This window comes from Lissotriton helveticus, chromosome 7 (genome assembly GCF_964261635.1).
Source record: "Lissotriton helveticus chromosome 7, aLisHel1.1, whole genome shotgun sequence".
In the NCBI taxonomy this organism is placed as follows: Eukaryota; Metazoa; Chordata; class Amphibia; order Caudata; family Salamandridae; genus Lissotriton; species Lissotriton helveticus.
Window position 1 is genome coordinate 256,723,037 of NC_136068.1, and position 14,055 is coordinate 256,737,091.

The 14,055-nt window shown below is 44.4% G+C and overlaps 1 protein-coding gene across 1 annotated transcript in view; it reads left to right on the forward strand.

Annotated features, from left to right (window-relative positions):
- Positions 1-14,055, forward strand: part of PTPN1 (protein tyrosine phosphatase non-receptor type 1) — a 375,455-nt gene that overhangs the window by 281,023 nt on the left and 80,377 nt on the right. The window contains exon 6 of the mRNA XM_078652036.1: positions 13,121-13,330. Within this exon, the coding sequence (XP_078508162.1) occupies positions 13,121-13,330 (210 nt within the window). The remainder of the gene's footprint in view (positions 1-13,120; positions 13,331-14,055) is intronic.

Genomic DNA, 14,055 nt, shown 5'->3' on the forward strand with positions numbered 1-14,055 from the left:
GTAATAACCAGGTCTCTAGAATATGCCCAGTTTGTGAATTTAATCCAGAGACAATAGATGATGTTATAGTCGTATGTCCCGGTTATCTGGACCTACGTCATTAGTGGCTCCGACCAATGTGCTTGAACCTGGGGATTACACATTACTGGCAGGCTCAGCGCTTGCTGACAGTAGATACTTCGGAACCTACTGTATTCTCAGTTAGCCGCTTCCTCCTCAATGTTTGGTTTAAGCGAGAGAAGTATATGAGATAAAATCATGACTTGTATTTTATCCAGGCTAGAGTTATTAGTCATTAATTAAGAGAGTGGAGGGGCCAAAGCAACTTGATTTTTTTGTTTTAGGTTAATTTTAACATTTTACTTGATTTTTTAATTGGCTGAATGCACTTTATTATATGTAATTGCTGCTAATCGTGTTCTCTGTTTAAAAACTCCTTTTTATTCTATTTTTAATTTTTAATTTTTACGGTGTATGTTGTATTTTTGTATACTTAGATGGTATGTTTTTACCAAATAAAGTTTTGTGATTGATTGAAGAACATCCTCAACATCTCTACGGCTTCAAGACAGTAGCCTCAAATTGGTATTAGAGGATGCGACAGGACAAGATCCAAAAGCACAAAGAGAGAGGGTTTTTATTTTCCACTCTCCCTTTTACTTATGAAATCAAGAAGATAGCATGCTACCAAAGATATGTGAAAGCTGAATATGTTTTGGAGGAAATGGAGATTCTGAATGGTGACACTACAGGGACAGAACCAATAACTCACGTCAAAATCTTCTGGCTATACCTCTATGTACCATTCCATCGCAAACATTGTCAAAGCCTTTATTTTATTGTTAATGGCCAATGCAGTGAGTTTAGAGTTTGGCCTTTTGCCCTCAAATCAGCATATTTTCGCAAAATGCATCCTACCTGTTGTGCTGAATCCCCTCTGGTTTAGGTATGAGTAAATGTTCATGCCCGAATCACCAGTTTCAAGTTTATTTGTTTGCATAGTTATTGAAAACCGTTGCAAGAAAAAATACAGCAAACGATAAAACCAAAAGCTAACGTAAATTAAAAGATAACACAAGTGCCATCAAATATTTGTAGCAACTAAGTACTCCCAAAAAATAGATCCCACGTAAAAACGTATTTAAAGTACAAAACAGATCGATAAAATACAAACTGGGTTAGCTCTTTACCGGTGAATCGTATAGGTCCATCAGTGCCCATGGCCCCAAAATCAGAACAATCCAGGAATAAACATAACTGCATCCCCAGTAAAAAGTGATGTAGGTTCATTGAGGTACAAGATGGACAGAATCAATCCTACCTCCCCAGTGGAGAATGGAAAAACATGGCAGTGTCTGATGCTAACCATTTGTTAAACAGCAATTCAGTATAGTGCAGTGTGTAGGTTCTAAAGTGTCAATGTACTGCTTATTTTCCCACTGGAGAATAAAATAGCATGATGACATCTTATGTTAACCACTTGTGCAGCAATTCAATAAATTAGGTAAGTTCTAAAGTGCCAATGCTTAAGTTCCATCAACTATTTGTAGCAACTCAGCAGACTTAAAATGGGTCACCCCAAAGAATATATTTAAAATGCAAAGCAGATCGTTAAATACAAACTGGGTGCCAGCAAGTTTAATCGCCCCTATCCCTGGTGGATCATTTTATTTATTTATTTACAGACTTATAACGCGCTAGGAACTCGACTCCCTAAGGAGTATCTCCGCGCCTTTGGCATCATCTGTGAACAAAAACTCAACCGAATGTGTAATAAATGCCCTAAAGAGCTAATAGTTAAACAGGAACGTTTTTAATTTTTTCCTAAAAGGAAGATGTTCCTTACACACTCTGATGTCATAGGGAAGATCATTCCACAGCTTTGGTCCAGCTACTGACAGAGCCCTTCCCCCTTGTCTAGATTTCCAGAACCTGGGGACACATAACAATTGTTGCTCTCCAGATCTGAGGGACCTCAAGGGGGTATAGGGAAGGAACTTTTTGGTCAGATAGTCGGGACCTTTGCCAATAAGGCATTTGTGAATGGTGCAGCATGTTTTAAACAACACCCTCTGTTTTACAGTAAGCCAGTGGAGTTTGTTTAGAAGTGGCATAGAGGGAGTACGGGCTGGGGCATTGAAAACAAGTCGCGCAGCAGTATTTTGCACGACCTGTAATCTGGTCATGACATCCTCATTGGCGGCCAGCAGCAGACCGTTACAATAATCCAGTCTGCTTAACACTAGCGACTGTACTAGTGTTTTCCTTGTTGTATCAGGTAACATGGGAAATACCCGTCGGAGAAGACCAATAACATGGAAACAGGAGCTTACAATCTGGTTGGCATGATGTTTAAGAGTAAGCTCCTGATCCAATTTAACTCCTAGATCTTTCACAGCGACTCTAGGTACGGGGACTGGGCCTAGATCTTGAGGCCACCAGTCAGGAGTCCAGAGTCGTTTGGCTTCCCCAAAGAGCATAACCTCAGTCTTTGAGACGTTACACTGAAGGAAATTTGCTGCCATCCAATGTGCCACCTCTTCCATTCCCTGTGCAAAGGAGTTGCGCACCTCAGGGGTCAAGGTTTTAAAGGGAAAGAGGAGTTGGGTATCGTCTGCATACGATACAGGGATGAATCCATGAGATCTCATGATGTTAGCTAGGGGGGGCCACATAGATGTTAAAAAGCGTTGGGCTCAGACAGGAGCCCTGTGGCACCCCCTTTGAGATCTCAACCTCCTCTGACTGGTATGGACCCAGTATGACTCTCTGAGTGCGGTTGGTAAAAAAGCTCTTTAACCAGGCCAGCGCCTTGCCTTCCAGACCGATGTCAATTAGTCTGGAGGTCATGATCTCATGAGAGACAGTGTCAAACGCCGCTGACAGATCTAGGAGCACCAGGATAACGGAAAACCCTTTATCCTGTAGCATACGAAGATCGTCAGCGACGGACAGTAAGGCAGTCTCTGTGCTGTGCCTGGGTCTGAACCCCGACTGGGAAGGATCAAGCACCCCTGCACTCTCGATGTATCTAGACAAATGCCCGTATGAGTATGTCAGTGCCCATGGGCCTGTTGGCAAAAACCCCAGTAGTAACAATAGCTGCATCACCTGCAGAAGCCCTCTAGGTTCATTAGAGTGCAAGATGGGCGACTTCAAGCCTATTACCCAGATGAAAAACATGGCAGTGTCTGATGTCAGCCGATTGTTGTGCTGCAATTCAATAAAGTGCAAAGTGCATATGATAAGTGCCAATGCCATGGACTGTTACCTGGGCAGATTCAGGTGCAAGTGTGCACTCCAGCACCCACACCCACAGTGTTGGAATTCTCTTTTCCACCTGTGTAAGATATTTTACCACCCAGCAGTTCAGCTGAGGGTCCCTAGGTGCGAAGCAGGCCAACACAGCTTGTCTCCATGTGCAGATTCCTTTTTGGTTGAAGGGGACTCTGAGCAGCTGTCTCCTTCCCCCCCAGTAGCTTTTTGCAGGAGCATAGTAGGTGTGGCAGATCTTATATCCGGGAGCCGCAGAGACTGCAAACGTTCAATGTAAGCTCCCTATGCTAAGGGGGGAGATGCAGTAAAGAGGGAAGCAACCCTAGGCGGTATTTCAAAGATTTCTCCTTGATGGCTCTTTGATACCCTGTGTTGGAATATTTTTTGGGTGCAAGTAACCTGTAGTTGTTTAGAGTGAACCAAGCGTGGTCTCTACATGCAAAGATTAACAAGAGAAACTTTGTTTTCCATGCTGAGAATGATTCCTGGAGATAGGCTTTGGCGCCCGAGGGGTCCCTGTGTTGCAACTTCTGCTATAGATGGTAGTTGGAATCTGCTTTTCTAATTTTATTCCAGCAAATTATAAGCACCCCTCGCCTGGCCAAGGTCTGCTGTTGCAGGCCGAACTCCAGCCTGATCTGTTCTGGTGAGGTGTAGTTCGAAAGATTGAAAATAATCCTACTTGCTTTTGTCATTGTATTGTCCATGTTTTGGTGTCCTTTCCAATCAGTAGTTCGCTTCCTTATGTTATGGTTGTTAATAACTTGGCTTGCACCACCCGAAGGAGGGGCAACAATGTCAGCCTGTCAGTCTAGTTTTAAGATTTTTAACGACCCTGTCAGGCCCTTCTGTTTGCCTCTTTTTGGCGGGTAAACAGGCTGTCTTTATCCATAATTACTCCTAGGTATTAGAACTCTTCTGCTCTCTCAATCCGTGAGTAAACCCAATACCAGACCATGGTGCTTTTTTTGTTGTTAATAGTCACTGTTCTCGTTTAATCAAAATTAATATACAGCCCGTTCTCAGCAGAATATTCTTGCATTGTGTTAAGAAGGCGTTGCAGCACTATCTAGGTGTGGCTCACCAAGACCAAATTATCAGACTGCAGAAGTCTGGAGAGGGTCAAGTCCCCTAGTTTTGGGGCATGGGAGTTGCAGGTCTTTAGGCTCTGCCTCGGGTCAGCCAGAAAGAGATTGAAAAGGTGGCCACAAGAACACCCTTCCCCTGCTTCAGTCCTTTGCTTTTTGGTTTTCATCTGGAGAGATGTGTTCCAGTGCCCAGCTTGACCTGAACCCAAATGTCTGTGTTAAGGTATTATGAGCATATCCAGCAGGGTCGGAGGGATGTTCCAGTTAACCAGCTTACTTCAGAGTTTGTCCCTATTCACATGATCAACGGCTGCCCTGAAGTCGATTAAGCAGAGCTGGAGGGGCATCTTGGAGACTTTTGCCGCATCAATAAGGAGTGCTATTGTTAGGATGTTGGTTGTTGTGCCTGTCAGATTGGAAGACGCTGTCTGATTCAGCTTAATTATGGCATTGTCAGATGCCCAAGATGTTAATTCATGTAACAGTGTCCCAGCAAAGTATTTAGCCTTGTTGTCCATGAGGACAACCAGACGGTAGTTTTTCACCAAAGATTTATTCCCGCTTTTAAATATTGGCTAGATTATGGAGCCTCGCCATAAGGCTGGCAGTGTGCCCGTGCATCTAATTTGGGAAAAGACTGCTTCCTATATCTCCGCCCAGTGCTCTGCATGTTGCTTTTGCAATTTGACGTCTAATTGATTTATTGTGGGACACTGTGAAAGAGTTCTGTTCCTGCTGGTTGGGACCAGGATGAACACAGAGTGGGACCCTTCGATTAGATGTTATTAGGATTTACTTTTAATATGTTTGTTGCAGTTTGCCCAAGGGTGTTTTAAAAAAATAAATCTTTATTGATATTTGTTATGTACATACAGCACATGTTATAGCTCACATCGTATTACTGTGTACATTAAAAGTATATAGAAGTCTTTCATTCCAATCAATAGCGTTACTGCATAGTGTAATATGCCATTGAAGAACAGGAAAAGCAGAAACATGTCATGGTTCAATCAAGGATAACTTTCACCAGACAACTGTTCAGGTATTAACAACAAGCCTCCCACCCAAACCCCCCCCCCCCCCCCCCCCCCTGTAGCTTCCATGGATTCATTTGATCACTTGTGTGAAGTCTTGGCTACTGCTCGTAATCAAGGTATAAACAACCCATCAAACATAGTTATTGATGTATTGCTCAATACAAAACAACCCCATCCCACCCTGAATTCAACAACCAGCCACAAAGCTGTTCAGAGGCAGGGTGATCCCGACTAGTGGGCACCAGAAGTGCATGTGTCATTGCACTACAGGCCAGTAGGGCATCCTGTGCTTTTTTGTCCCTCCTGGTCTTCCTCATACGGGCCTCCTCTGCCCCCCGCCTATTCCAGTAAATCTTTCTCCCAAGCTTCCTTTGACTGGAGTCATGCGCTAAGCCATTGAATTGCTATGTGCAGCTTCGCCACCGTAGGCGCAGTATTGTAAAGCTCCTGCTTAGCCATTGGGTCTAGTTTTCCGGAAGGAGTCCTAACACACATGCCTTGACTGTCCGCGGGACAACCCAGCCCGTTGCTCTGCAGTTGGGCCAATATTTCAAGCCAGTAGGAGACTATAATCGAACAGAGCCAAACTATATGCAGGAAATCTGCTGGACCCACCCTCTGATGTGGTATCCCTTGTTGCTGGAGCTGGATTTTTACCTGAAGTATTGAGCTGAGCAGTTCACGGAGAGCCACTTGCCGGGGACATTACACTTATTTGAGGGCCAGGGTTGCTTCTGCAGCTCCACATCGAGGATAACCCAGCTCCTTTGAGGGATGGATGGCATGTGATCATTTAGGAGCTAAATAGGTCATATGTACCATATTATACTAAATTTGATGTACTGGTTTTACACCGACACCCTCCGGACCCCTGCATGTATTTTAGCCCAGTCCTTAGAGGATATGGGTTAAGCCCTGAGATGCTGCCACGATTCCTCTAGTGGCTCTGTTTCACTATCAGTACCCAGTGAGTGATATAAATGGGTTATAAGTCTGCATCTCCCTGCCATAGTTGACCCGGGGCGTTTATGGCCGCTTGATGGTTGAAGTAGTTCCCCAGAAATGTTGCCCTGGTTTCTTGGGGATTTGTGTGAAGTAACACCTCCGTAGGATGGGTGCATTAACTTATTGATCGTTTCCCAAAAGCGTGGATTGTCATTGTGTTTTATATCTGTAAAGTACCTGGCCCATAGATCATCTTTCTGTGACCTACTGATGGCCTACTTCAGCTTCTTAAGCAAGGCTTTTTGTAGTCTAGTGTTTGAAGGCCAGCATCCCCGTTTGTGGCGGAGAGATCTTAGGGTGCTGTTGATTACCTTTTTGAGTTGCTTCAGTTATGTTAGTTGGGCCCTGGGGATGTCCCCCAACCCAGTGAGTGTATGATGAGTCCTTAATTTGGGCGAAGCAGTTAAGTTTGCTGCCAGCCCGTTGGTGAAACACTCACATATTTTGTGGCGCAAGTAGATGTTTCCATTTGTGCTTGTAGCAAGTCCTTTGCAGACGTTGACAGGTACTCTATAGTCGATTGTGAATACTTCTCTTGAAATTAACAGTTAATACAGAGACAGATACCTCCGCTTTGCGACTGGATGTGGGCTGAGTGGCAAGAAAGGATGCCTCTTGTGTAAGATGATCACTGTCTCCTTTGTCCCCTAAGCAAAATGAGTAAACCTGATAGAACAGCAAAAGCGTGAGGAAGGTGTGATCCAGCATTAAACTGGTAGTAGTGGTGGATTGTCCTCAGCGAACCTGCCCTTTGAGGGCCCTAAATCTAAGGTCTTCTAGATAGTCCAGTAGTTGTCTGCCGGTTTTATTTATTTTGCCATAGGAGTGTCCACCTTGCGCCGGTATGTCCCAGTGTGAAGATTAGGCTAGCACAGAGTCCTCCAGTGTGGAGCCAAGGAGGTGCAAATTCAGATCCCCTAAGAGGACAAGTTTAGATGGTTCCTCCTCACCTTTGTTCTTCAGAAGCAGCTTCCCCAGCTGTCGGGAGGCATTGATCTGCTTTTGGGATGAATGTAAGTATTAATAATTACTACCTCAGATTAGGCGCTTTGAATAATGATGTTAATCTTAATTACAATTATTGCTGTTGAGCCACAATGTGATGCTCTTACTGAGACTGTTCAAGATTTTGAGGCAAGTAAGTGACCATCTTTTTGCCCCCTTGACTGCTCGGACAAAGAAACATGTAAAGACCCCTGTAAATGTAATGATTCATCAAACCAAGTCTCGTGCAAAAGGATAGTATTGAACAATTTTACATACTGAAAAAATTCAGGGTCTGTTGTTTTGCTGTCAAGGCCTTTAACATTCCATTAGAATAGGCATAGGAGGCCTTGTTTGTTCTTGGTGAATGCACCATTAGCTGAATTTTGTTGTGGGCTACCAGATGAACAACGTATTCTGAAATCCACCTTAAATCAAGATCTCGTGGCCCCGTTGTGATCGGATGTCCGCATTGTTGCTTGTTGGATGCTGCCCTCTTTGTTGGCGTGTCCCAAGGTTCCCCTTGAGCACAGAGTGAGTAGGTTTATGTGGTCCAATGGCTGCTCTTTTTTGATCTGGCAGGAGCAGAGGTATGGTGTAGCCATTTTAGCAATAAGGGGTAATGTTTATTACCCATTTCTTGAAGGTAAGCCGTTCTGCCAACACTTTTTGGGCAATGGCAGATGTCCTCCAGGCGGCCTTTGCAGATTAGCACTCTAGGATGTCATCAAGGTGGATAAACTCTTTCAATGTTGCATCTGTTGACTCTAAATCGGCTAGGTTCAATTGGAATTGATGCTGACAATAAGATGTTGCCCCAATTTCTCCCTTGATTTATACTCTGCCATAAGGATTAGTGTATTTGTATCTGCCAGCTTTAATGGCAAAGCCTGTGTTGGGTGTTTAGTGTCCCAGGGGTATTGAGTGATTGGTCCAAGGACATCTGACGGGTTTTGCCCAAACTCGCTCGACTCGATGATGCAACTCGTTGGATCGGATTCCAACCTCTCTGGAATCTTATTTAATTTCCCAGAGTGAAACGGTCTTAATTGGCATCGTTGTGCCCTCTGGTGGTTGTCTCTGGAATTGTGCATTAAGTTAATTGAAAAGTATGAAAAGTGAATGCTAGACGGGCAGCATACGGGACGTCATGCCTGCTTCATTTTGGGTGTATTCGAGCGGTAAAAGGCCTTGGCCCCAGAATGAGAATATTAAAAAATGAAAGATGCTGCCCTATAGGTTAAGCTACTGTACGCTTCCTCAGTACTGAAAACTATATTAAAAAGAGACTTGAAACCGTGAATGTTATGTGGAAAACAGTTTATGCGCCGAGAAGTGCCCCTGTGGCAGGAAACAGGAAAGAGTATTTACATTGGATGCCAAATCGAAACCGTGAAGACATTGTTTGGAAAACAGGTGACTGCCGTTATGCATAGACGGTAACTGTGACACTGCAGGAAACCCCCTCTTCACAGCGTACTGCTGGTACAGCGCTTAGGAACGATTACCTTGAAGATCGTACAAATTCAAAGCCTTGTAGAAACGTGCAGAGAAGAGGCATTGAGTACGGCAGGTGACTCAGATGGGGAGACTTTAATTCGGTATAAGGGTGAAAAAACTGGGTGGGGGGGCCGACGTAATTATCCTTTATACATACATAGTGCTGAATTCTAAACAGGTGAGCAGGATTTGCTTGGGGAGGAGCCTAATGCCGTCAACGCCTTATCACAGCAGCAGAGCAGTGGGATGCATTGCATAACTCTAATAGTTGCAGGGCGCTGAGGAAGGCATTTGAGATGCCGAAGTGCATTCGCCGTTACCTACCTGTTGAGCCTAAGAAATAAAGCGCTTCCAAAGTAACCCCCTCTGGCCTCCGCTGTTTCTCTTTGTGGGAAGGAGTTGTTAATGGAGTAAGTGATTAGTCTCCTTGGGCACATGTGTATATAAATGTTTGGTTATTCTAACATTTTATAGCTTATAGAACTAGTAACGTGGGTAAAAACTAGAAGCACTGATTTTTGGCCTGGCGGGCAAGGTGAAATAGAATGGTCCAAGTGCGAAAACACCCGATCTGATCGGTATTTTAGTATATTGGCCTGAATGAAAATGAGATCATCCTAATCAGTATGTATGTTAAACGGTAAATGTAAGGCAAATTCACTTTATATTGATTTCTAAAGCTGCAGGAAAGCTATGTTAAAAAGTAATAAGGTTTTTATTATATATAAAGATTCGTTTAATTATCTTTCTCTGGCGTTTGCAGCATTTTAAAACGTGAACAATGGGCAGTTATTTTTTTATGTTTTTTTGCAGTTTTATATAGTGTGAACTGGTCCCACAGGCATTGAATCTACTTACATGAGCACCAGTTGCGGTAGAGGAGATCACATTCGTTTTCATTTTTCAGCCTCAGGACATTGAGTGAACATCACAGGATGTTGAGCTAATTTCGGTACTCCAACATGGTTCCCGAGTTCCAAAGTTGGCATCTCTGGTCAAGGTAGCCTCCCAGCTAGGCCTATACAATCACACCGGTGCACCCCCCCCCCCCCCACCCCCCCAACACACACACACCTTACACTCAGTGCAGAAAGACACAGGCTAAGATGACAACACCATGCCCACAGCAAAGCCCTTGAATACTCTCTTCCTCCCCGACCACCAACACCTGAGTATGATGTAATGGCCCAGTGGGGAAAAGACAGGGCGTTTGGGCTGGCTCGAACCCAAGGGGATGAGGTGAGAATGATCCTACAGCCAGAGGAACAACTGGCCCCAGGCAGGACGCTTCCCACTCCCCAGTTCACTATAGCCTCATGCCTATGGCCTGGCAGAGATGAAGGAAGTAAAGTACAAAGCTTCTGGGCCAGCCTCGGGGGCTATGGGGGCTTAGGTGAAGATGGGCCATCGGCCGTTACCACCTTACGCTGAGGCTGCTTTATTCTTCCAGTCCCGTCTCTGTTTGACAGCCTGGCAGGGGGGAGAAGGAGCACTGCTTTCTGTGAAGCCCCCCAGGGGTTAAGCTGAGGTCTGCTATGTCAATCCTCGTGACACAAGTCCCTGCCCTGACATTCAGCCTGCCTTACAATACAGCGGCCTGGCTGGGGGGAAGGGGGGCGGCTCCGGATGTTAGCAAGGTGCTGTGGCCGGGTGATACAGGTCTTAAAAAAAAGGCCCACAGGTGACACTTGGGTGCCGGCCCATCGGTCAATACCCGCCTTCCCAATCCGACTCTGGCCCTGGGTGTACCGTTATGAGGGCAGTATCAGCTTTTCGCATGGAGGATGGGTGGAATACAAATAAATATTGAATGCTCTGCGGTCAGAGTAAAGAACGTCTCATTATCTAGACAGATGTGGAACTAAAAGCCATCCGAATAATAGATTGCTCTTTTCCCCAGACTAGAGCATAATTTGTAAGCGGAGTAAGCGAAGCAAGAAACCTATTCACACCAGTCCTTGAAATGGAAAGATAGAAGTGCAGGTACTCTCTAAAAGAGTACCTGCGTGTACAGTACCGGCCAATTTAAAGCTCAGAGTAACACCTCTACCATGACTGCGCAGAAAGTAGAATTGAACTCTGTAGAACACCTCTACCATGGCTGCGCAGAAAGTAGATTTGAACTCTGTAGAACAGCTCTTCCATGGCTGCGCAGAAAGTAGAATTGAACTCTGTAGAACACCTCTGCCATGGCTGCGCAGCAAGTAGAATTGAATTCTGTAGAACACCACTACCATGGCTGCGCAGAAAGTAGATTTGAACTCTGTAGAACAGCTCTTCCATGGCTGCGCAGAAAGTGGAATTGAACTCTGTAGAACACCTCTGCCATGGCTGCGCAGCAAGTAGAATTGAACTCTGTAGAACACCTCTACCATGGCTTCGCAGGAAGTAGAATTGAACTCTGTATTACACCTCAACCAAGGCTGCGCAGAAAGTAGAACTGAACTCTATAGAACACCTCAACCATGACTGTGCAGAAAGTAGAATTGGACTCTGTAGAACACCTCTACCATGGCTGCGCAGAAAGTAGAATTGAACTCTGTAGTAGAACACCTCAACCATGGCTGCGCAGAAAGTAGAATTGAACTCTGTAGCACACCTCAACCATGACTGTGCAGAAAGTAGAATTGAACTCTGTAGCACACCTCAGCCAGTAGAATTGAACTCTGTAGCACACCTCAACCATGGCTGCTCAGAAAGTAGAATTGAACTCTGTATTACACCTCAACCAAGGCTGCGCAGAAAGTAGAACTGAACTCTATAGAACACCTCAACCATGACTGTGCAGAAAGTAGAATTGAACTCTGTAGAACACCTCTACAATGGCTGCGCAGAAAGTAGGATTTAACTCTGTATTACACCTCAACCTTGGCTGCGCAGAAAGTAGAATTGAACTCTGTAGCACACCTCAACCATGGCTGCTCAGAAAGTAGAATTGAACTCTGTATTACAGCTCTACCATGGCTGCTCAGAAAGTAGAATTCAACTCTGTATTACAGCTCGACCGTGCAGAAAGTAGAATTGAACTCTGTAGCACACCTCAGCCATGGCTGCGCAGAAAGTACAATTGAACTCTGTAGCACACCTCTGCCAGTAGAATTGAACTCTGTAGCACACCTCAACCATGGCTGCTCAGAAAGTAGAATTCAACTCTGTATTACAGCTCTACCATGACCGTGCAGAAAGTAGAATTGAACTCTGTAGCACACCTCAACCATGGCTGTGCAGAAAGTAGAATTCAACTCTGTATTACAGCTCTACCATGACCGTGCAGAAAGTAGAATTGAACTCTGTAGCACACCTCAACCATGGCTGCACAGAAAGGAGAATTCAACTCTGTATTACAGCTCTACCATGACCGTGCAGAAAGTAGAATTGAACTCTGTAGCACACCTCAACCATGGCTGCGCAGAAAGTAGAATTCAACTCTGTATTACAGCTCTACCATGACCGTGCAGAAAGTAGAATTGAACTCTGTAGCACACCTCAGCCATGGCTGCGCGGAAAGTAGAATTGAACTCTGTAGCACACCTCAGCCAGTATAATTGAACTCTGTAGAACACCTCAACCATCTTTGCAGAGTAGAGCAGTATTTTCCTACCCCTCCTTGGTCGAAGATACTAAGTGAGGAGAGCAAGGCATAAACCTGCGCCTCCTGGGCGGAGCATAATAAATCCCCCAGAAGGATTATAAATCCGCAAAAGAACCTGCCTAAACCTCCTGGGCCAGCCGCTGGCGTCTCTTCTACAAGTCACGTAGTTGCATCTTGTGCCTGGGTCTAGAAAGACTCCACTATAATACTTTCACTCACTGTATGAACGTGACCCTCATTGACTGTAACCCTATGATGGCCAAATCATATTTGACCTCCGTCAGTATCATTGCCGTTCCGCTCTGCTGCCTATGTAATTTTATAATGTCATTCATCTTTTCACATAACTTGTGTATCCATGGTATATGCTTTATTGGTGGTAATAAAAACAGTTAAAAGAAATTGGGCTGGTTTCTATTTTAAATGATCAATCTGCCTTACCTATGCAATTCAGCCGCTACCCGTACTTCTCTATGCCGCTGATGCCTTTCTATGAATCAAACCAGCTAGGAGTCTCGAGTTTGTGGCAGCATTCGTAGTGTCTTATATAATGCAGCCATTATTCATTATCAGTCTCTCTAAACAGTTTGATGAATCTGTGAAAATAAGTGTTGGGTTTTTTCCATGTTATTTTTTAGTCTCACGAAACGAGAGAAATTCTGCACTTTCACTACACCACATGGCCTGATTTCGGAGTGCCAGAGTCGCCGGCATCATTCCTCAACTTCCTGTTCAAAGTGCGAGAGTCGGGGTCCCTGAACCCAGAGCACGGACCTATTGTTGTGCATTGCAGTGCTGGGATTGGCCGATCAGGGACCTTTTGTTTGGCGGATACCTGCCTCCTGCTTGTAAGTACCATCTCCACACAAAGGGACTAACATATGCCATTGAACGTATTGTTTCGAATGTTATTGTAAGAGAGAATACACATTTCACATATTTGTTATTTTTTAAATGCAAATACAGTTCTGCAGTGAAATCTTTTCCATGTTAATAACAATTAAATCATTTCCACCCGCCAAGGTTGTTAACAAAGGCATTTCAACTTTAATTCTTAAATTGACTTTTTTTAAACAAATAATGTTCTTTTTCTTCTCAAATGATTTTTTTTTTCCAAAAGGCTACAGTTTCATGTGAATCCAGTATTGGCAAAGCCAGTTGGTTTGGGTTTAATTTGATAACGCATGCAGGGTTTGCACACTTGAAGGGACCACAACGAGTGAACATTGAGGGCTATAGTAGAAAAGTCCTCCCTCGTGCAGTTTAATGCAAGTTTTCGAGTGGAGGCAGAAAGATGCCGTCCAACAGCCAATAGCATTCGGTGAGAGATGAATATTCCTAGGATGAGCCTTGAGATGATTGGGAAAGGAAAAATGCCGGTCCAATAACTCCTGAGGGTGAAAGGGACAGATCTAGAGCCTGCTGTCTACTGTAAGTGATAGCTGTGCTATCAAACCCCAGACCTTAAAGATGTCTGTGCTTTTTTTTTGTTTCTATCGCCGGACTCAAGTAAAACCTACTTCAGCTCATACAGTTGAGCAGCAAAGCAACCATTTTGTTAGTTATTCTGTCT